The sequence below is a fragment of the Crotalus tigris genome, unplaced genomic scaffold (genome assembly GCF_016545835.1).
Source record: "Crotalus tigris isolate CLP2741 ecotype Arizona unplaced genomic scaffold, ASM1654583v1 scf7180000018371.15429387391:27106975, whole genome shotgun sequence".
NCBI classification, from domain to species: domain Eukaryota; kingdom Metazoa; phylum Chordata; class Lepidosauria; order Squamata; family Viperidae; genus Crotalus; species Crotalus tigris.
Genome location: NW_024096970.1, coordinates 13,845,945 through 13,869,888, shown reverse-complemented (window position 1 = coordinate 13,869,888; position 23,944 = coordinate 13,845,945). Strand labels below are relative to the sequence as shown.

The 23,944-nt window shown below is 38.3% G+C and overlaps 1 protein-coding gene across 6 annotated transcripts in view; it reads right to left on the bottom strand.

Annotated features, from left to right (window-relative positions):
• Positions 1-11,537: 11,537 nt before the first annotated feature.
• Positions 11,538-23,944, bottom strand: part of ARHGAP20 (Rho GTPase activating protein 20) — a 90,367-nt gene continuing 77,960 nt past the window's right edge. For 4 of the 6 annotated variants that reach the window (XM_039351510.1, XM_039351511.1, XM_039351514.1 and 1 more), the window contains exons 11-16: positions 20,558-20,719; positions 17,564-17,673; positions 17,207-17,396; positions 15,746-15,860; positions 15,549-15,617; positions 11,538-14,676 (exon numbers count right to left, since the gene is read on the bottom strand). In XM_039351510.1, coding sequence (XP_039207444.1) covers positions 12,947-14,676; positions 15,549-15,617; positions 15,746-15,860; positions 17,207-17,396; positions 17,564-17,673; positions 20,558-20,719 — 2,376 coding nt within the window. In that variant the 3' untranslated portion in view covers positions 11,538-12,946. The remainder of the gene's footprint in view (positions 14,677-15,548; positions 15,618-15,745; positions 15,861-17,206; positions 17,397-17,563; positions 17,674-20,557; positions 20,720-23,944) is intronic. The other 2 variants (XM_039351512.1, XM_039351513.1) reach the window with 1 other exon arrangement.

The window sequence follows — 23,944 nt, the reverse complement described above, 5'->3', positions numbered from 1 at the left end:
CCTAAGTACAATTGGGGTTATGTTGATAGCAGTCGGGTCACCACAACTATTTTTTTGCTCTGGGGAAAACAGAAGAAGTGATGAGGTAAAATGCCTTCTCTTTTTCTATTCTTTAAAGCAAGTCATGGATGATGCAATCAGTTATGTTATGAGAACATGGCCGAAAGATTGTAGGCTCAGTACAGGTAGTCCATGATTTGTTTAGTGAATGTTTTTGAAGTTACAATGGCACTGAAAAAAGTGATTTATGACCGTTTTTCACACATATGACTTTTGCAGGATCTCCATGGCCATGTGATCAAAATTCTGACACTTGGCAACTGACTTAGGTTTATGATGGTTGCAGTGTCCTAGAGTCATGTGATCACCTTTTGCAACCTTCTGACAAGCTAAGTCAATAGGGAAGTCAGATTCACTTAACAACTGTGTTACTAACTTAATAACTGCAGTGATTTACTTAACAACTGTGGCAAGAAAGGTCATTAAATGGAGCAAAACTTGCATCTCTGGAATGCCACATGGTATTAATAATTCTTCATAAGGCAAATGGGATAAAGGGAAAAAGTTTTATCTGGATAAAATGGATTAATCACATCTAAATGAAGTAAGTTTGCCTTTTATTTTAATACTGTATCCTAATTCCTCTGTGAAATGCAGCCTTCTTGTCTTTAAATGTTTTAATTTGCTAAATTGAAAAATCTGCACATATGGACCTAATTTCCAGTAGAAGACATATGTGTGGTCTACACAATTGGAAAAAAAAAGTGATGGTTATAAAAATATTTGGCAAAAAAGTGTATATGCTTACACTCTGTGTGTGTATGTGTGTATGTGTGCATGTAAATGAGGTTATATCCTATAATATGTCTTTTCTGGTTGTAAATAATTTTAGGATAATTTGACGGTTGCCATGCCTTTTTTAAATTTATATTTTTCCTTTCCCAAAGAAGCCCTATGTTTCATACGGAAATTCAATATTAAACATTAATTTTGTACAATTCTTTTAAAAAGGCACATAAAACAATCTAGTAAAATTGTGAAATTTAATTCAGTATTGCTATTATTACCATAGTAATTAAAAGATAGAGTTGTAGGGTCATCTGCAAGATAACTCAAAAAAAAAAAAAGTCAAGATAGCAGCTTCAGTTGTGTTCTGGACACCATCTTGACATCTTTTTTGACTCACTTGTACATGCCCTTCAGATTTGCTAGTTAAGATGTAATTCATACCAGTATATAGGTTTCTGAAGCACTAAACATGGATATTTGTACCACACTTGTACCAAACTACAGGTAGTTTGATTTGCGGCCACAATTGAATTCAAAATTTCTGTTGTGAAGCAAGGCAATTGTTAATACTGCATCCAGTTTTGGTCACCACAATGTAAAAAAGATGTTGAGACTCTAGAAAGAGTGCAGAGAAGAGCAACAAAGATGATTAGGGGACCGGAGGGTAAAACATATAAGGAACAGTTGCTGGAATTGGGTATGTCTAGTTTAATGAAGAGAAGGACGAGGGGGGGCATGATAGCAGTGTTCCAATATCTCAGGGGTTGCCACAAAGAAGAGGGAGTCAAGCTATTCTCCAAAGCACCCGAAGGCAGGACAAGAAGCAATGGATGGAAACTAAACAAAGAGAGAAGCAACCTAGAACTAAGGAGAAATTTCCTGACAGTCAGAACAATTAATCAGTGGAACAACCTGCCTCCAGAAGCTGTGAATGCTCCAACACTGAAAGTCTTTAAGAAGAAATTGGACAGCCATTTTTTTGAAATTGTATGGTTTCCTGCCTAAGTAGGGGGTTGGATTAGATGACCTCCAATGGTCCCTTCCAACTTTATTATTATTGTTATTGTCATTGTTGTTGTTGTTGTTGTTATTATTAGAGTTGTGTCCCATTTTACACTTTTTTTGCCACAGTTGCTAAGTGAATCACTGCATTTGTTAAAGTGGATCGTGTGGTTGTTAAGAGAATCTGGCTTTCCCCCATTGACGTTGCTTGTTAGAAGCTGACTGGGGATTTCCGCTTCCAGATCACGGCACCCTCAGCCATACGAAGAGCTGTCGCTCTTCGTTGGCTGTTTTCTCTCTACCTGTAGACCCTTATTTGGGTCTTAATTGCCCTGGAGGGGCGACCATCATCAAGGAGGCTTTTGCTCGGCTACGGTAGAGCGGCGGCTCTCCCTACAGTCCGAGCTAACTCCGTAGGGCCGATGGAGAAGAAGATTGGTCAGTAAAATGGCCAATCACTTCGCTGTGCCAGCTGAAGTCAGAAAATCATCTAAGCATAAAGTACCACCGTGGTGAATCCGGGTGAGACCTTTCCTCCCTCTCTCCATTCTGAACTATTTTTCCTGCAAAGAGCTTGCTTTTTGGATGACTTCCCTGTTCTAAGAAAGCAGCTTCTGTCTGGGAAAAAAAATATTTTAAACAAAACTACAGAATAGCACTTATTATATTTTGAACCTTTTGGATTTGGGCATCCCTGGAAAGATTCCTAATTTAAAGCATTATTTTACTTACTATACTGAAGATATTTGCTTTTTTCGGTCTTTTTCGTTGTCATTCTTACTGAGATAAAGGCTTTTAACGTGCAAAGAAAAAGCTTTCTATAGCTTATTGAGGACATCTTGTGGTGAAAATATTTACTGCAATTCTAATGACTTTGTTTTTGGTGTTTGGAGAACACTACTTTAGGAATTAACAAGAAGAAAAGATAAAGGCTTGGAAACAGCTGTGGGTTGTGTTTGTGATTTAAAAATTGTAGAGGCGGATGTATATGGACTCTTAATAAATATAGTTTCCACAAAAAGATTTAAAGACTCTTTTACTATGGAAATAGAAGACTTTTACCCACAGCTTGACTATGAGCTGATATTGGAAAAAATATTGGAAATGACAGAGGAGATGAAGTTATGGAGAAAAACTAAAGACCATCTTCTAGAATCACAAGCTGAGCCCCAAATTTTAAAAGACCAATCTACAGGCCAAGAAGAAGCTTATATGCAACAGTGTACACAATTTGAGATGGAAGAACTCACTGATCAATTGAACTTTAGAAAAATTCTGGACCCAAAATCCCAGATTGAGACCTTAAATAACTACTCTATAAATCAACTAACTACTACAGAGGAGGATATTTCACAAGTCTATGTACAAATGGAGAACTTTGAAGATCAAAAAATGACTATAAGTGAAGTTCTCCCATTGCCAAAATTAACAGGAATTGACAGCCAGACGTGATCGATTAAAAGTTATGACAACCTGGATAATCAAGCTGAAATTATAATATGGAATAAAATGATACTGGAAGAAGGGGAAGAGAATTTTGATCAGATCGATTTGTTGATAAACATTAGTACTCAAATACTGAGATTTGATGACATAGATGCAACATTATGGAAACCAGCTTGGTATAGAAAAAAAAAGCCAGAGTTAGATTTAAAAATGTGATTTAAAATTTTAATTATTGGGTCAAAAAGGCTTTAGAGATTTGGACTGATTTGACAATCTAATTGAGTAAATGAAAGCAGTAAGATAATAAGTGGTGTAATAATATGTTTGTCTTAGATACGATAGTTAATTTGGTTGAGAGTTAAATTTTACTTAACAGGTCGAAATGATTCTTTTTTTGTTTTTTTTATTCTGTTTATATAGAAAACTATTTTGTAATAGCAGAAGAATTAGAGAGATCTATGATAAGAGAAGAAAGGGTAATAATTAATGATGTATTAAATTAAGAGATGGAATATATGTGAAAATATTAGAATGTTATTCTTGGAATATTATGTGTGTTGTATTTTATTAATATGTTTGTTTAAGATCAATTGGAATATTTTATTTGAAATTAGTGGAGCTTAAAAGCAGGAGTGATTTATGTAGATGTAATAGTAGGGATGATTTTGTGGATTGATTGAATTTTAAGAAGAAATAGATTAAACTAAATTTGTTATATCATGTGAGGAAATAGAGGGGGGAATTTTTTTAAGGTATTAATTTTAATTATATATATATAATTAATTGTTCTGCTATGATTGATTACCCTTTCACCACGGTGTTTTCCTGAGCATTTTGATGTTAAAATTAAAAAAATAAAATAAAATGTGTATTTAAAAAAAAGAAGCTGACTGGGAAGTTCACAAAAGGTGATTACATGTCCGCATGTATCATAAATTTATCATAAATGCATGCCAGTTGCCAAGAGCCTGAATTTTGATCATGTGACCTTGGGGATGCTACAATGGTTATAAGTTGGAAAATTGTCATAAGTCACTTTCTTTAGTGCTGTTATAACTTCCAATAGTTACTAAACAAATGATTGTAAGTCAAGGACTGTCTGTATAGCTTGAATAGAGGAAGCATAACTAGTTTGGCTTTGGTGATATGATCAACACTAACAATGCCGATAATCTTTTAGGTGCGATGGGAGAGATAAGCAGCATCTCTCACTCTGCCTAATGACTATTGCTGATCATGTATAGATAGGTGAAAAGTGGCGTCAATTAATGAATGAAAATCTCCACACACAGAAAAAGGTCATATCTCAGCTTGACAGAAACCTATTGTTCTGCCACTATGGCAAACATGTGATATCTATAATTGCAGATATATTGGCTAACATTCACAATTTGCATGGTTCCCAAGACATCCAGAGGAAATCCTACCGGATTTCTAACTCAAATGCATTATTATGAAAAAAAGAAAAATGGCATTAACTGTTCTATGGGTGAATACATTGTGTGAACTACAATAACAATAGAATGTATTCAATGAACTTTTTAAGGAATTGCCAGAATTAACTCCCTGACTAGTGCTGCTGCAAGAGGAAAACATTGCTGATTAGGAAACAAAAACCTAATTGCAAACAAGGTGAGGAAATTAAGTAAAGAAAGATGTCCTTAACTCCTCTAAATCTTCTTTTTCAATCTGATTGTTTTCTTATGGACTGAACTTGAGTAACCCGTTTTCTTATTGGTTGGGGTTCAACAGGTGCTGTCTAGGCTAGAAATATGAATAGGAAAGTCCTTTGAAAGGAATGGTCTTCCCCATTTGGAGCTTCCCACATCCATTAGATCATAATTCCCTTAATTTCTAGCCAGCATAGCCCATTATAAATTAGAACATAGAACATAGAATAACAAGGTTGGGAGGGATCTTGAAGATCTTCTAGTCCAACTCCCTACTCAAGCAGGAGATCTTATACCATTCTGAACAAATGGTTATCCAATCTCTTCTTGAAAACCTCCACTGATGGAGCACCCATAATTTCTGAAGGCAAGCTATCCCACTGATTAATTTTTCTCACTCCCAGGAAACTTCTTAGTTATAGGTTGGATCTCTGTTTAATGATCTACCCCTCTTTACTTCCGTCCTGCCCTCCAATGCTTTGGATAATAAGTCAAGAACAGGAGAAAATTAGAAACACTATAGCGTGCCACACCCCAAATGCATTAAGTTAGACAATAAAGAAGAGTGAGGGAAATTGAAGACTTTCCTTGGTTAATAAGGGCACAGGTAATCATTCTATGTGGTAACCCTGTGGTGTGCTGCCCACAATAAACATAATTTTGGCATTTCCATATACTGAGCTGCCCAAAACACTCAAGCTTTGTTTCGACAGAAAGAACTACAAAAGCTTTTCTCCTAGAAGCAGGATTTTTCTTCACTGTGAAATCTCGGCTCTTGAGAGTCTTTTTGCTTCTGTTTTCCAGGCTATTGGTTTCTATGTCCTGACATGTGATTGGCACAAGGATGCTCCCTTCCCTTAGGCAGTCAGTGAGGAGTAGCAAATTGTAATTTATTATCACTGTATCATCTGAAAGGGTGAGTTATGCTTATGCTCTGTCTTACTGGTTAAAAAAAAATAATCATGTTATGTGCCTTGACGTCTTAAAGGGACGTACCATTTGTGACTAGACTACACACAGTAAAATAAATAAATACTTGGCCTTACCCAGAGAATACTATTCACTTGTGATTAGTCATGCAAACTTCTTCTAATTCTCAGAATCTAGATTACTGAACCATTTAACTAAACAAGCATCAAGGGTTAAAGGGAAAAAAAACAGTAACCCAAAAGAATCCTGAAATATGTTAGTATTGCTTTTCAAAACACTAGGCTCAGCTGTATCTATTTCATCAGAATTTTGGGAAGATGGATATCAGGTCTCATCTGTTAGTTTAGCATTTTCACAGGACCCAGAGTATATTTTACATTGTTCCAATCAAAGTGTAGTATAGCTAAATTCTATTTTCTATTTAAGAGCTAGTTAGGTGTAGTAGTTAAAGGTTTAAGGCTAGAAAATGGGAGATTGTGAATTCTAGTCCCATCTTTCGGCATGAAGCCAGCTAGGTGTTCTTGGGACAGTCCCCCAGCCCTAGGAAGGAGACAATGGGAAATCACTTTGGAAAATATTTGCCAAACATAATTGCAGAAACTTGTCCAAGAAAAATGTACTTGAAGGTGCATGTGCTGAATCTAAATTCATAATCCTGAATTAAATTCAAAGCATATATGGTTAAATTCACCTGTTGACAACCTTTTTAATCAAATACAATTTTTCCCATGATTGCATTGTGTTTGTCATCTCAAGAAAAGACAATCTCTTTAGGGAGTTGACTTGGAGTTCACACAATGTCCAAAACACCTTTTTCTGTCTAACCTAGAGTGCTGTACAGCTCTAGAATTTAAACCTGAAATTAGAACTATATGTTAAATTACATGTTGCTAAAACTAATGCTGATAGATGTAGACAAAGAGTATCTAAAAAGAATGTGTATTACTTTAGAAATAATACATGTTAAGTTTATTTGCTAACATGTCATCTTATAGGTTCAATATTAGCCTGAGGTTAGCAAGGAAGATGAAGTGACTGAAGCAAGGATGGATAAAGTACTATTGCATAATCTAGCAGTGTTTGATGGGTCTTAGTACATCAAGCAATTGCTTAAAAAGTATTTTTAAAAACTTTATTTTGTTTCCTAATCTTTTCTAGAATGAACTGTCCCTGAATTGGATTTTGAATCCAAAACATTCAGTTCATTTTCTCAGCTTTTATACCATAAATTGGTGGAAGACTTATTGATTTACACAGCCTATAAATCAAAAGCAAACAAGCACAGAAACTGCAAGTTCAGGACTATAATCTTGATGAACTGTTACACCTCTTTCAAACTGAGGATACATTTTCAGTGATGACATCCATTCTCTGTTTTATAAGGATTCTGCTTTTTATAAACTGACAAGGGAAATGGTCTTCTCTTGAAGGATAGGGTAGAGATTCATATACAGAAAATAAAAATAACAAGACTGCTTAGAGATAGAAACGAAATGTTGTTTTTTGCAAGGCAAATGGTCTCCTGATTTGTATTTCAAGGCTCCCAGAAAAAAACATTTTCCGGCATGTGAATCTCTTATCTCTGAGAATTCTTATAGGAGGTTGTCCTAGCTTATTGGAGCTCCTAGGGAAGGGAGTTTTCGAAGTAATGTGAGAAGGGTTGATGTCATTCATCATTCTTAAAGAAGATGGCATGGGATGGGAGATTGTAGCAACAATGACCCCTGCCATTATCACGTCACTTTTAGACCACTGCAATTTGCTGTACATGGGGTTGCCCTTAAAGATGACTTGAAAGTTACAGCTGGGCAAAACACAACAGGCTGCTTCTGATAGATGATAGCTATTATAGCAGGATAATAGGAGCTGCATTTGCTGCCCATTGGCGTCTATGTCCAATTCATGATGTTGTTTATTACAGTACCAATATTGTGCTTTATGGGTTGGGTTTTGGTTGTATTTGTGAAGGCTATAGATAGAATTTGCATGTCCAATATGAGCGTTGTGAGAAAAGATGCTGTGGATATGGTTATGAAGGATGGAGGGTGAAAACTTTTTTCCAGTTGTGGTCCAATTGCCGGCCATTTGGTCAGTCCCCACCTACTAATTTTAGAGACTTCAAAGCAGAAGATGTTAAATATCTGAGGATACTATTTAAAGGTAGTAGGCCATAGGCCATCTAGGGTTATATCTCTGTTGGTTTATGACTGAGATATGATTTACTATACAATTTTTTAAAGAAATATTGCATTTTATTGGAATGACATTTATTATGGCAAATCATGGAAACCAACTGAATCCATTTGTAATAATGGCACCAGGCAATTCCTGAATGCAAGAAAATGAATGAAATTGTGATTAAAAGTCGTAAAGAAGTATATGTATTTTTAAGTCCTGGCAGATAACTCTGGCCCGCAAAGAGAAATCAGAAATGTCTGAGGCCAAAGTGGAAAGGCAACAGTTCTTCCTTTCTCTTTGTAGTCATCAAGTGATTGGAATTCAATAGTATTCTAGCTGATAATTCTTGAGAAACTGATGCTCCAAAAGTTGTTGGTGTACAACGGCTAGCATCTCTGTCAGTAGGTTTGCATTAATGTTCTATAAATTAGAGCTTGAGATCACAAGAATACTAATCCAACTGCTATAATGGATTTCAGATTAAGAAAGATGCCCTTAAAAAGCTACCAACTCAGAGGGTCAGCAACCCCTTTTGGGCAGCAATATAGCCATCTGTTCCTAATCATAATGGTGGCAGAATGACAAACAGTGTTGTGATGTCATTACATATACTTTGCCCTTTCATATCTGTATTGTGACATCACCTGAGAAGGGTCAGAGTTGCATTGCAATATCATTACAAGCATTTGATCACTTATCTCCTTTTGGATATCTTAGGATTGAGGTTTGTTTCATGACATGTGATGTTATAAAATTCCTCTTGGCAAGTTTCAGTGATTTTTGTTTATTCAAAACATCTGCCAATTACAGCTCATGAGGTTATAGAATTCACTGCCCATAGGTATTCTCTGGGTGGAAGAAAACCTTTCAGATATCTGAGAAATGATGACTCAGCTACCTTCCTACTTATGTATATGGTCCATATATTATAAGCTGTAGCAATTGAGATAACGTGTTGCACTACCACACTTATGATTTATTTACAAAACTGTAGTTAAATCATGTCTTAGCACAGTGGTGGTGAACCTATGGCACGGGTGCCAGAGGCGGCACTCAGAGCCCTCTCTGTAGGCATGCGCACCGTCGCCCCAGTCCTAGGCCTTCAGCTGGGTTTTATAAAACCTTTTCGCTTTACGCCTCCGCCGCCGTGTGCAAAAAAAAAAGGTTCAATCAATCAGTCAATTTCAACTTCTCGCGGGAAAAAAAAGATCTTGCAAAGTTGGAATTGATTGAACTTTTTAGTCCCACCCAATCTGGCGTTACCACCAGAGCCATGCCCACCCAATAGGCCACATCTACCCAATTGGCCACACCCACCCGGCACCCAACGATGCATAAGTGGGTTTTGGGTTGCAGTTTGGGCACTCGGTCTCTAAAAGGTTCACCATCACTGTCTTAGCACAATGTGTGAATGCATTTATTCTCAATTGGCATCATCTAAATGTCATAAATTCTCTAGAGATTCAGGATAGATTGGGGGTTCTTGTAACTGTAAAAAATGTCCTGTTAATTAATTCCAAAGGAGGCTTTTATTGTGTCATCCTTTCATCCCTAATTTGTTTTCTGGTACAGAGATAATCGTGTCTTATTTGTAACCTTCCTGACATTTCCTTCCATTTTTCAATCTAGAAAAATATATTAAAGTGGAAGAGATGAAACAGTTGTATGGCATCTTTTGATTGCTGGAACTAAGCCTTCTCTCTGGAAGTACTCAGTTTAAAAATAAAAATGTAACTTAAGAACTCTGACATTCTGACATATCGCTGAGTTTCTGGAACAAGCAAATTAGCAAAGATGTGTGTGCGCTTTTGCGACGTAACAGAACCCGTATATTTGGAAGTCTCTCACAGGCTTCCTGAATCCCTTAGGGGCGATGCTAGCATTGGTGCATTAACATAAAGATAAGTAGCTGTAGTGTCTGCTGAATTCGGTCATTTTTTTCTGTTTTTCAGCATCATTTTCAGGAATGATGAAGCAATTAATCTCTGGTAGCATAATATGAAGTTCTTGAACAACACTGCAAATAGTCTGCTTTCTGATTGAAGTATTTTGCTTTAACTCATCAAAAAAAATGGAAGAGTAAAGATTATTATTTTTGGATTTCCATTCTGCGAAGCATTTTGTAACATTCAATGCTCTTTGGGTTTGAATTATTTTTGGGAGAGTAGAAATTCACAAAGATCCAGTGTAACTTTGTTGAATTCCCTCCTGAAATGAAAGGAGCTTGTGACATGTGAAAATTTTATTATACAGTTCGTCCTTGACTTACAACAGTTCATTTAGTCACCGTTTGAAGTTACAATGGCACTGGAAAAAAGTGACTTATGACCATTTTTCACACTTAGGACTGTTGCAGCATCCCCGTGATCCCTCCTTTTGCGACATTCTGCCAAGCAAAGTCAATGGGAAAACCAGGTTCATTAACAACCGTGTTACTAATTTAAGAACTGCAGTGATTCACTTAACAAATTTCTCACTTAGCAACATAAATGTTGGGCTCAATTGTGGTTGTAAGTTGAGGACTATCTGTATTACTTTTTGTTGATGTTAGCTGCCCAGAGTTTGTAGGTAAGATGGATGACCATATCATTTTTTTAAATAAATAAGCTTGAGATTTACTGATAGGTGCTATTTTTATAGTACTTACAAGACAACAAAGATAATGCCATCTCCACACTGTTAAGATGTGCAGTTTTATTCCTGCCACATACAGATCTTCTGACCATCTCAGATACAATGGCTAAATAGCCTAATGGCCCTTGTCCCAGTTTTGCAATGGATGCTTGTTAGTGAATCATGGGCTTTTAAAAGAAAAGAAGATAGATACCAACTTCCTGAAATTTATCCATCTGGTTTAAAGGAAACAAACAATGATTTAAAATGAATTTAAAAGCAAAATAATTTAAAATCCCAGATTGTGGGGACTATCCTCTGAAGAGGCGTGATTACTTTTCAGTCGCTCAAATTTTAAAATTATCCAGCATGTTCCATTATGAACAGATCAATAGAAGTTCCTTCCATATGCTTAAGTAACTGTTGGTTGAGCAAACACATGGTATGTGGGCAGCCCTGAGCCCACAAAGCAGCAGCACTTCTTGAGTAAGAAATCATAATTATTCTAAAGTTCTCAATGGTCTGAAGACTTATGAGTTTTTTTCCCTCACAACAAAACACCAAAGCAATAGAAGCCAGAATTACAGCTTCCCAATGTCAATCTCAGAGCTTTTGTCTTCTTTAGCACAACTTTAAAAAAGAAAACAAGCAGAGAGGATGTTATTTTACTGGCAGATTTCCTGCCTCATCAACTGAATAATCCATTCAAGCAGTTCAAGGCAAGAGTTCACAGTAGAAGAGCTGTACTGAAGGGAACTGGGAATGTGAAAGAAGAAATCAGTGTTGCAATAATTAAGACGGATGATCTATGTAAATGTACAACAAGCAAACACTCCTTATTCAATAATTATTCCAAATGCTGCCAACTTGCAGCTTTAATGTGACCAAAAATGGAGAATTTTTAAATGAGTTAGCTTTAATTCAATTTTATTTCCTCATTTTATTTGATCTTGATTTGGTATAAGTCAGCTGTGCTACAAATGTCACTAGAAAAGGAAGCGCGGGGATGGACAGGGAGTCGGCCATACTGGGAAGGTCTCTGACATAGGAAAAGGGACAGACAGAAAGTCCTTCCTGGCAAAAACAAAGGGTGATGTGGTAAGTCACATGGTTTGGTATCCCCTTTTTATTACTCAGTGTTTCTCAGAACCAATTAACAATGAGTACCAAGGTACCACTGTATTTATGACTGTCGCAGCATCCCTGGGTCACATGATAATCTTTTGTGCACTTCACAGCTCGCTTCCCCAAGCAGAGTCAGTGGAGAAACTGGCACTATAATTGCAAGGTGCGTTCACATAATATTTCACTTACCACCCATGGCAGAAGTAATGTCCTAAGTCTGTTGCAGCCCTGTGATGTCTCATTTAATATCTGCAACACTTGGCATAAGAATTGCTGGTCCCAATTTTGGTCATTAAGCAAGGACTACCTGTACTTCTGTATTTCAGAATTCAGTGAATGGTTACACATCCCTGCCAGAGCCCACCCACTCAAAAGTTGAGTATTTTCCACATGTACAAAAATACACATTTATTTCAGAACATATACAATAGCAAAAAAAATTACCAAGATATATTATACAGTCTTGAAGCTTTTTGAAGATAAATGCATTACTTTCAATATATTATAATAAAGACACGTAGAATAATTATGTAAGCTCTACCTGCAATGCCATCATCATCACCATCAGCAAAATGTAATGCCATTGGAGAGCATCATTATAAAACAAAAAAGGAAACAAATAAAAATTAATAGCCAAATGGAACACAGCATGGTGATATACATATAACTTGGACTTTTAAGTTACAAAAAAGGTCAAAAGTCATCCTTTATTTTTTTTTTCTCTTGGTAAGGGAAGAAAGTGACTGCAACTACTGAACAGACACTTCATAAACTTTAAGCCATCCTTTCTTGGAGAACAATGAAATGGACCATTGGCTTCAAAATAAGAGTACAATACCAAAGTTATAAAGGCCAAGCCAATCTTACACATTACAGCCAAATCACCACAGACACTAAACATAAATTTACAATGTCCAGAATATACACAAGTTATTATTAAAAAGTTACATAGCAAGCACATATACAAGTGTTTGCTAGTGTTATACAATCAAGTATTTCTCTTAAAACATTTCACATGACCTTCCCAGATACCAGGAAATGTCTTTAAAAATTGCAAGAATATAGCTAAGAAAATCATTCCACTCATCCCTCAAATAGCACAAGTTCCCTCAGTTCCCTGATGAGACTACATCCCCTGGGATATTAAAGCAACACCAAGTTAAATTGAAATAACATTCTTTTATATCAGTTGCTCAAACATAGGATTCCTCTGTGAAAAATGTCTGGTCTGTATTCTTGAATTTGGGATCATTGCACAACTTTTTCAGCCATTCCATTTTATTAGCATCGGTTCCTTCCGGTGATTTGGAAAAGCTATTATTTGGAGCCATTTGAAATGAACATTCATCCTCAGCCCTAACTAAGTGTGCAGAGGCACAATATTCATTTTCCAAGTTGATGTCAGCATCTTTGGGCTCTCTGCTCAATGAAGATTTATCAGTTTTGGAATTTGCTGCTTGCTGGACTGCAACTCCTGTGAAACGTGCAGTTTCATTTAACTTTCTATCAATGACCCACTGATGATCAGCCCCCAAATCAACATCTAGCTTGGGTTTATTTTGAGACTGTGGCTTAAGACTGGGTGGTTGTTGTTTATAAGGAAGAAACAATGTAGAATTTTCCTCTTCTTCCTCTTCCTTGCTTTGCTCTGCTAAAAGCTCTAAGGCCTTTAGCCGCTTCTCCTGGGCTTCCACGGGGCAGGAAGGAAGGTTTGTGAGCTGCCCAACTTCCTGAAAAGATCCTCTCTCCAAGTACCCCGCTACAGAATTGACATCTGTTGCACAAATGTTGCCCATTGCTTGTTGCCCCTGAGCTAAATTATTCTCGGAAGAAAATGCTGCTGACTCCAAAGTTATTTTCACAGAAGTGTTCTTTTTCTCATCCTGCTTGGAGGCTCTGTCCCTTTTCCGTAGAGTCCAGTTTTTCATGGTGGAAGCACCATTTTTCAACCACGTGCTGGGATGCAGAGTGACCGGGTTTTTATGAGAAAGCCATTCCAGGTTCTCTTTCTTAATAGGTATCAAGCTACTGGTTTGATTATTGTTGGCTTGGTTAGAAAAAGTGCTAATTCCGGATCCAAGGTGGACTCCTGAAAAAGGATTAAAATCAGGAGAAACTTCTCCAAATTTCCTTTGTGGCTGAGAGGCACAGTCTAGAGGAGAGGAAGCCTCGGTTGGGGTAAACACCGAATAGTCCGAAAACTGGGAAAAAGCACTATCAAGAGAGCTCATTGAAGACCCTGATGGGGAAGTCCCTGGTGATGAGAGGCTAGAACAGCTAGTCCTTGAGCAAATATTTAATCTAAGTGGTGGCGGCAGGAGAAGACGGTTAGAAACATCTTTCTTTTCACTGATATGACTTTCAGGACCATCCTTATTGCTTACTTCTATCCCCATAACCAAATTCTGATTTATAAGTTTCTGCCCTTCTACTTGGAGAGAACGAAACTGCTCGACATAGTCTTCATTTGTGTGGGACAGAACAGCATCACAGCTGGCTTTGCGCACAGCACTTTCATGAAACCCACTGAGTGGTGTAAACTTGGAGTCAAGAAGACCAATTGTGGGCTCTGAACAGCGCCTATGCCTCCTTGAGCTTTTCAGAACATCCGAGATGGCCGTTGACGAATAACCTGATGTGATGGAACACAGAGACTCATTCTCAGAGTGCTCTCGTGATGAAGACTTCTGATGGAAGCCCACAGAAATGGATACTGGCTGAGACTTGAGTGGTAATTTAATCTGAGCATCTCCAGCTTCTGGTGAGTCCAAATCACAGTCGCTCAAAGTCAAAACAGAGTCTCTACTCCTGTTCTCTTTCCCTCGCTTTTTAAAAAGGTTGTTAAATGTGGGGTCTGTGCAGTCATTTAATTCATTTTCCAAACTATCATAGGAGGAGTCATTCAGATGAAAAGAAGAGAGATCTGCAAAAATATGAAAACAGGTGTTACCAAATTTTGAGGTTTCCTCAGCCCAATCTAGAGCCAAAATACTGAATAAAGCAACAGTAGGTTTATTTACTATTTTTCAGAGGTCAATACTGGAGGATTTAGAAATTGCAGCTGGTGCAGAGCGCAGCAGCGCAGGCAGTTTTTGGAACCCCAAGAATGGCCCATATAATTGCATTGCTCTGCGAACTGCACTGGCTGCTGGTTTGCTCCTGAGTGCAATTCAAGGTGTCGGTAATTATCTTTAAAGCCCTTCATGGGATGAGTCCAGGCTACCTGGATGACTGTCGCATCCCACTAGGATTGGCCTGCCCTATCCATGCCAGCATAGGAAGCATGCTGCGGGCCCCATCAGCCCAAGCATTCCGGCTAGTGGCGTCCAGGAAAAGACCTTCTCTGCCCTTGCACCTGCCCTCTTAACCTCCCCCACACACAACCCAAAGAGAGGTCAGCTCCAGCCCTCCTGACCTTCCATAAGAGCTTAAAGACCTGGCTCTGCCAGCTGGTTTGGGGCTTCAACGGAGGAGCTTCACATTGGGGGCGGCTGATTGATTAACAAAGATCCCACTCTCTTCCCCTCTCATCTTATTCCCTCCCCCCATCTTTTTAGCTAGGTTGATTTTATAGTATTGTCTTTCTATTATTATAAATTATACAGTGTTATCTCTTAATATTGTAAGCTGCCCAGAATTACCATGTGGCAAGTTGGACAGATAATGTGTGTGTGTGTAAACAAACAAACAAACAAATATGCATGCTTTTCAGTTGTTAAACTAATTTTATCTATTAGAGACTTCCTGAGATATGATCCAGCAGAGTGATGGCTATGAGGAAGGCTATTCATTCACCTTCATGCAACTTGTTCCTACGACTCTCTTGCATTTTTGACCACACACTGACTAGGTCCATAATGTGATCTGAAATATATATTGCAATCCTCATAAAAATGCCATTCAATAACTTGTGAAAACTAGATTAAAAAACTAGAATATTACACTCCACTCCCACTATACGTTTTTTGCTTTTTTTCTTTAGTTTATGTTACCTGAACCATCTTCCCGGTTATCATTTTTGGGCAAAATATCTGCAAAGACAGAAGTAAGTTCTTCCCCAAAGATCCTGCAGCAATTTTCAATGAGAAACTGTACAAGGACAGAAACCTGTGAACAAAAAAAGGATATTGAGATTAAGGCATGAAGGTCACCATGGAATTCAAGGTAAGTCAAATAGTTCATTACAGGACTCCAGCTTGCCTCTGTTGGCCCACCAGGTGGAAGGTTCATTTTTAACTTGTTTTTACTTTTACTTCTTTCAATTAATGTCACAGCATCTTCAGTAATAGCATTATGTGTTAGGAAGAAATGTGCAGTTATGTAAACCTTCCAAATGCCCTTCAATGACAAACCTCATCCTATATATATAAAGCATGTTCTTTCAAAGAAAAAAATAAATAAAACCAAGTGAGATTTCCTTCTAGTCCTGCTGTTCTCTTGGCACCAAGCAGGCTTTTCCCAAAGATCCTTCTTCAGCTCAGTATTAGAACATTTTCCTTATTATCTCTTGTCAATTATGTGCTCTCTTATGTCTATGCCAGTTCTTTTCCCTCCCACACAAATCCTCCTATTGCAATCTGTTTGTTCTAGGCTGCCTCCCAATACAGGGTTGGAATCAGAAAATGTTCTACAATGATAAATGATCACATTGGTAAAAAAGGAGAAATGTAGGAAGATGGCTGCTCTTCATCTGAGTGCAAATTCTTGTCCATGAATGCCTCCACATTAGCAACTATATAATAATTTCTGTGGGAAAACAGAGTATCGCCCACTTGAGGCAAGCTTAAATATTCAAGCAGATGAATATGGAAAGGCTACGACTTTAAACCAATTCAGTTTGGATGCTTAATACAAGAAAGCATCTATGTCAGGGGTCCCCAAACCCTGGTCCGTGGATCGGTACCAGGCCGCGGCATGCCAGAAACCGGGCCGCACAAACAAGCAAAGCCCCCTCTGTAGGATTCAAGCAGTACATGAAACCACGCCCCCTCTGGTCTGCAGAACAACTTCTCTCCACAGAACCCGTCCTTGGTGCTCAAAAGGTTGGGGACCTCTGATCTATGTCTTAATATGCACCAATGCTTGCCAGGAAGACAGAACAGTGTGATGTTGGATGGCAGACAAAAATAAGACCTTTATAGCTTGAGTCATTTTGGAGCCAAATCCCATGTTACCTTTAACTATGTACAGGGCTTTCTGTACGAGTGTCAAGGAAGGGATCTAGGTTCACTCAGAAATTGAGATCTATGGGCCTATTTCCCAAGAAAGTAGAGAAGTGTGAATAAATCTGCGTACTCCCAACTCTTTTTTCAAAATGGACAATATATCTATCCTATTTCCCCTCTTTAGACATGAATTGAGAAGAATTGAGAAGGTGCTGTACTTCCTCTTCTACTGATCCTTGAAAAATCTGAAGTGGCCCCAAGAAAAGAACCTGAAGAATTATTGCTCACCTTCTTGGTGAATTCTCCTTCAGTGCCAGGATCTGCAGGAGCCGGAGGCCAGAGCAAGCTGGGTGCAATGCACACTGCTAAATTGAATGCAGTCATCTGGTTGCCTTCAGATTGCTTTTGTATGCTGTGTAATACTCCGAAGAGATAACGCAACAGCACAACATTGGCACTTGGAAGCTGTTCCATTAGTCTAGAAACATAAAATCAACAGAAAGGGTTTCACAACTGATTCTCAAAATTCTCCTTTTTCTTAATCAGTCTTCTCAGTTCTGAAACATATTTCCCGCTAAGTAGAAGATTACTGCCCCTTGATATTTTCTGAAAAACTGAAACAGGAAATTACACAAGCAATGTTACCTGTAGATGGTTTTCATTTTCTCTTCATGGTTCCCTTCATCCATTAAGGAAACCCACTGATCACAAAGCTCAGATGAGAAGATGCTTCCTGGGATGTTACGAAGGAAATCCTTATTGAAAGAAAAGAGAAGAAAAGCACATATATGAGCAATCATTTCAAAATATACCTTTAACCTGCATTTTAAAGTATTTTAGCCCAATTTTGTGTTCCCTCTGAGTCATTTCTACCTCTGTATGGATCTTAAGAATTTTCCACTAACCAAATAATTACTTTTATGATAAACAAGAAGTCTGCTATTATATTGTCATCAACCAATATGATACATGGAAAGAGTTTGATTCATATTCCACAATGTCACCAACAAACCTTGTTCAAGTTGTCATCTCTGTGCTCAGCCTTCTGAACAAGATTCAAATACACTTGCACAAGCACTCTTGACCTCATTGGAAAAAAGATTGGTTTCCATATGAGAAATAATCAATAGAGTATTTAATTCTCTGCAAAATACCAGTTGGTAGTGAAACTTTTGATTTGGAAGCTTTGCTATTCCACTTCTCAGTTATTACTCTACAATAGCTTACACCAGTGGTTCTCAACCTTTCTAATGCTGCGACCCCATAATACAGTTCCCCATGTTGTGGTGACCCCCAACCACTTATACATCACCGGGTACCAGGGGCGTGGCCAAAGAAAAGGGGGAAAAATGGCGGACAGCCTTGTTTGGCGACCCCTGTGAAATGGTCGTTCGACCCCAAATGGGGTCCCGACCCACAGGTTGAGGACCACTGGCTTACACTATTTAAAACTATTTATTTATTAATCATCCACATAGTACTATATAATCTATTTTAGAATAGCTTCTACATAAGGATGATCAACTATTGGTAGATAAAACAGAAAGTGGGGCGGGGGGGTCAGACTCATAAAAGTGACTGGAGACAACTCAAAGAAGAAGCAGGACTGGTAAAAATTAAATTTAGATTAGTTAAATTAAAAATTAGCTAAATTAATATAATTCCCCATGTAGTTTCCCTTTTTTAGTTGCCTTAAAAATTACAATGCAGTGGTGAGTTGGGAACTCTTCTAGACACAATAACCTCAGTTTCCAACATGGTTCCCATAGCTCTCCTCTTTTAAATGGGAAGCAAGCACACAATAAGCAAAGCAATAACCAACAACAGCAAAGCTTCAGGCTGCTTACTTATTTCTAAGAAAGGTTCTGGATCCTACAAAGACTATAGAAGCATTCTTAAAAAATAAAACCAATGGCTGCATTCTGAAAGCCTAAAGTGTATCTCAGGGAAAAAAATATGGCCAGATCTCATTTTGGTAAATGCAGTCTTTTTATATCAATATCTGTGACATATTCTCAAATTCTAACCATGCCCACTAGACACCCCTCCAAAAATCTGGGGAACCCTTTCTTTGGAACAGCGTTTCTCAACGTTCGTGTGACGGCGACTCCCGTCACACGAACGTGCCACGCATGTGCGGCGCGGTGCACATGTGCGGTGGCGCCCCATGCGCGGCACACATGCGCGGCGGCACCCCATGCGCGGCACACATGCGCGGCAGCACCCCCATGTGCGGCACACATGCGCGGCAGCACCCCCATGCGCGGCGCACATGCGCAGCGGCATCTCCTGAGGGGGGGAAATGGTGGATCGCATTGTTTGGTGACCCCCGTAAAATGGTCAATCGACCCCAAATGGGGTCGCGACCCATAGGTTGAGAACCGCTGCTTTAGAATATGCCATGTATTATTCAACTTTCTCAAAATTGAGCCATGGTGGCACAAGGGTTAGAATGCAGTACTGCAGGCTATTTCTGCTGACTGCCGGCTGCCAGTAGGTTGGCAGTTCGATTCCCACCACCTCAAGCCTTCTGAGGTCGGTAAAATGAGGACCCAGATTGTTGAGGGCAATCTGCTGACTCTGTAAACTGCTTAGAGAGGGCTGTATAGCACTGTGAAGCGGTATATAACTCTAAGTGCTATTGCTATTTCTCAGAATGTAGACTAACGTTTTTGTCTTTACTAAGCTCTTTACTGGACAGGCGCCTCAGGGACACCACTTTTATCATTCTCACCTTCTCTTTCTGCTGTGAAAAGGCCCATCTACTTAGAAGAAGGAAGCTCTCTGCCATAGCTCCAGTTGTAAGCCAGATAATAAAAGAAGAGGGGGAAACTTGCAGAGCAGATGTGCCAAGAAAAAGGGTTGCCTGAGGAAAACTTTGCTCTTCAGCATACAAAGAGCAGAGCAACCCAATGTGACACCCTAGAGACCATCCTGAAAATACGAGTTGCCACATGAGGGACAGGGAAACATGCTTTTCCCTCTCTCTCTCTCTCTCTCTCTTGCTGGGTTTTAGGCACACATGATTTTTTCTTGGACTCCTCATTCTCTTTGGTTATTGCAGAAATGAAAGAACAAAAATCGCTTTGATAAAAACAAGTGCAAAACAATTATTCCTCTCCAGTTTAATTTTAAATATATCTGAAAGAAAGCCTTTAGAATGTCCATTGAATCTGGCTTCTCCCACTTCACCACTTTCCCTTGTCACGAACAAATGGTTTTTAAGTCCCGGTTTCTAAGGACTTAAATAATATACTTAAAATTTGAGAGTCTACCTGTTCAATCAATTATATGCAGAATGGAGCCCCAGTTTTTCACTGAATTCCAAAGAGAAGTTTCAAATCAAATATTCAGAGGATTCTATGCTTGGGAATATCAATGTGCTATAGAAATATCTCAGCAATAGACTAATACACATGTTGCATGTGCTACAGGTGTCTGAATTGTTTGTTAATGTTATTTTAAATCTCAATTTCAGGTAGCAGGGTTGGGAAAGACCTCCGTACGGAGTTGTCTACAAGTTCCTTGAATTAATCTTCAGAGTTCTGGATTATTTTTTTAAAAAAGGAACACGATAATCTTCATATCCAGAGACAGGCAATTTCAATTGTTACAGAGTGAAATAGTTTCCCCATCTACCTTAAACACAGAGGCTATCACAAACACGGACTCGCAAAGAAGGTGTACATCTTCACCCGAGTCAAGTTTCTCTTTCAGCTCTCTGCAGGATTTTGCATTTGCTGAGCGTCTGAAAATACCCCGAGTAAAAGGTCCCTCTTGATAGAGAAAGCAAAGCATATCCTATAAAAGAAATATATAATCAGTATATGAAACATAAATTGGCAAGTGATTTTAGCAGATGCCATATTCTGAAAAAGCATCTAGCAACAACAACAACAACAGTTTTCTCTTCACTTGCCTACTCACACACAGAAGGTTTCAGCAGTGGCCTTTCCCCAAGCTGCCTCTCTCAAGTTGGCCTATGTTTTGACTTCAACAGAAGACTCAACAATTGAGGTACTTTGGGGGAAAACATTCAAGATCTCTGTTATGTTTGCAGTGAGAACACACCTGTAGTTTTGCCTATGCCCCAGTATGGAGGAATATGGATCAGTCAGGAGTAATAGATTTCACATTAGAGCTTTTCAGTGCTGAATCTGGCTGAATACTAATAAAAAAACCCAGACTTCTTAAGAAAAAAGTTCTGAAATTATGTTATTTATCAGAGAAATGGCAAAAAGGTTGAAAATTGCACTATAGCTTACATAACAGATTTTCCTTTTTACACAAGCAGGTTCATCAATCCTTTATAAACCCCATAAAAATACTAGCATGAGGCTGACAGTAAGATCTTGCAACACTGCAACACTCTCACAATTCCACATTTATTGAACAATTAGTAGAAATTTGGCAGCACTTATGAAAGGGTTAGTCACCTTAGTCATCTCCAAACCAATTGGTATTGTCTCCTTCTGCATTCTCATCCCACATATTTTTATCCTCCCAGCTTAGTCCAGGTACCCACTACCTGGGCCTTCACAGATAAGGAAATATGATTTCTCTTGATCTTGACCCTACATTTCTGTTCATGAAGCCTAGGATTGCATTTGCCATTATTAGGGTTTTTTGGTACCCACGTTGCATTGATGGCTCATGTTCAGCTTGTGATTCACCAACATATCCAGGTCCTTTTCAAATGAACTGCGAGCCATTTCATTCTTTTAAGTCTTCCTATCCAAACTGTTTTATAATTTGTTTGAAAAATTTGCCCCGTATCAACATCAATTGATCTGAGAGGAGTTCTCTCTCCCCACCCCCTTTTGATGATAGGAATATTTATCCTTCTCTAATCCTTTGGTATTACACCATTCTTCCAGGACTTCTCAAAGATCACAGAAAATGATTCTCAGTTGTAATTTCTATTTCTATTCAGTCTGGTCTTGAACACTAAACTGATTCATGGTAACCAGATGTTCCTCAAGCCTCTTTTAGGTTCTCACTCCTTCCAAGCATCAATCCTGTTTAAATTCATTTAAGAAAATTTCCTCTTTCAGGACAATATCAAAGCAAAGTAGGAGTTAAGAAGCTCTGCTTTTTCATTGTCACCTGTTACTGTCTTTTAGCAATGTGTCTTCTCCTTCCATTTTTTTCTTATTACTATTGACAAAGCCAAAATACATTCTTTTGTTAGTCTTCAGTTTCCCTTGCAACCCTAATTTCCTTTTGCATTTCAACCTTTCTATTTGCGAATATTGGCTATCTGCTCATACACCAATTTTCCATTTCCCTTTCAACTCTTAGCTCAGTCAAATATTCCCTAGGCACCCACAATTTTCAAAGTCCCATTTTTTTCCATTGGAACGGCATATGAAGTGCAATCATATGCACTTCCTGTATCTTATTTTTCAGAAATCTCTAACCTAACCTCCTTATGCTTTCTTTGACCTGAGGTTTCTCTCCATGATATCCTGTGCAGTTTTTTTATAAGCTTGTTAAAATTGACTTTTCTAATTCTAGTATACATTCTACTCCATTCTCCAGCTTCTCTTTTTTGTGATAGTTTGAATCTCAACGTGACATGAACTCCTAAAGTTCTCACTACTTTTACTTCTTTGACCAATTCTTCCTTAGTAATAGCATCAGATTGATAAAAACCAATCTCCTTATTTCTTCTTCAACTTTTCTCAGCAAGACCACTGAGGAATTTTGGAGACCTTACATTCTTGGTCAAGCTGGTTTTCCAGCAGATGTCTTGATAGTCTCTCATTACTACCCTGTATAGTATTTCTCCTTGAAAGTTTTGTAATCTGGTCCAGAATTGTATTATCTAGGTCTTCTATTTAGTTTGGTAGTATACAATATATCTCCAAAATAAGTTCCCCAATTTTTTTATTGTTACCCATTCTTTTATTCTTACCCGAATGCTCTTAATTGGACCCTCATGCTCAGATTTCTGGATCTCTATATATGCATTGCATTCCTTAATGTATAACACCACTTCTAACAGCTGCTTCAGTTCCTTAGTGGAGAATCACCTTCACCCAGTGGTGGGATTCAGCCAGTTTGCACCACTTCTGTAGAACTGGTACCTAATTTTTTGTTGCCCAGGCCGAGAATGGACTTCTGGAAGTGGCATTCACACAGAGAACCGGTTGTTCACATATTTGAATCCCATCACTGCCTTCACCCATTTGTTCTTCCACTTCAGGACAAAAGGAAGCATCAGAATATAAGGACACTTCTTTAACAGCTCTGAACTCTGCAATATCTTTCAATCTCTCCATATCATTCACTCAGCTTTCTTCAATCTTCTGGGAGGTTTGTCCACATCCTGTCCGAGTCAAGAGATTTCCATAGGATTCAAGAATTCCTATCTTCTCTGATTAGATAGATGGAATGGAGTGGGCAATTAGGTTTTTCTCTGACTATTTCACCTGTCCAAGTTCTTCTCGGTCCCATTTTATGTTAAATAGAATCAAGGCAGGGTTATATTCAGTTTATTTCTCACACTTCCTCTTTTCTTATAACTTTGTAATGTTTTCTGAAACCCTCCCCTTAATAATTTGCTCATTCTTTCCCCATCTCCAAAGCTCTATTTTTTTTTACATATTGAATTACTATCAATGAAGTTAGGATGCAGTATCTTTTAGACTTCTCAATAAACTTTCTTGAAGCTCAGATATGCAAATATATCAAACACGCTAGGGCACACTGGCTGGGGGAATTCTGGGAGTTGAAGTCCATCCAACTTAAAAGTTGATGAAGTTGAGAATGCTGCCTTAGGTGGATGTTTAAGAGATTTATGAAATGTTCAGCTTGCCTCTTTGTTCCTTCATCTCTTTATCCTTCATTTTTAGCTATTGGTGTTGAGGTGTCCATTCTTTTCTTTTTTAAATATTTGGAACTTTGCTAATGATATAGGGTTTCCTGCCTGAGCAGAGGGTTGAACTAGAAGACCTCCAAGGTCCCTTCCAATTATTCTACTCTATTGTATTGTATTGTATTGTACTGTACTGTACTGTACTG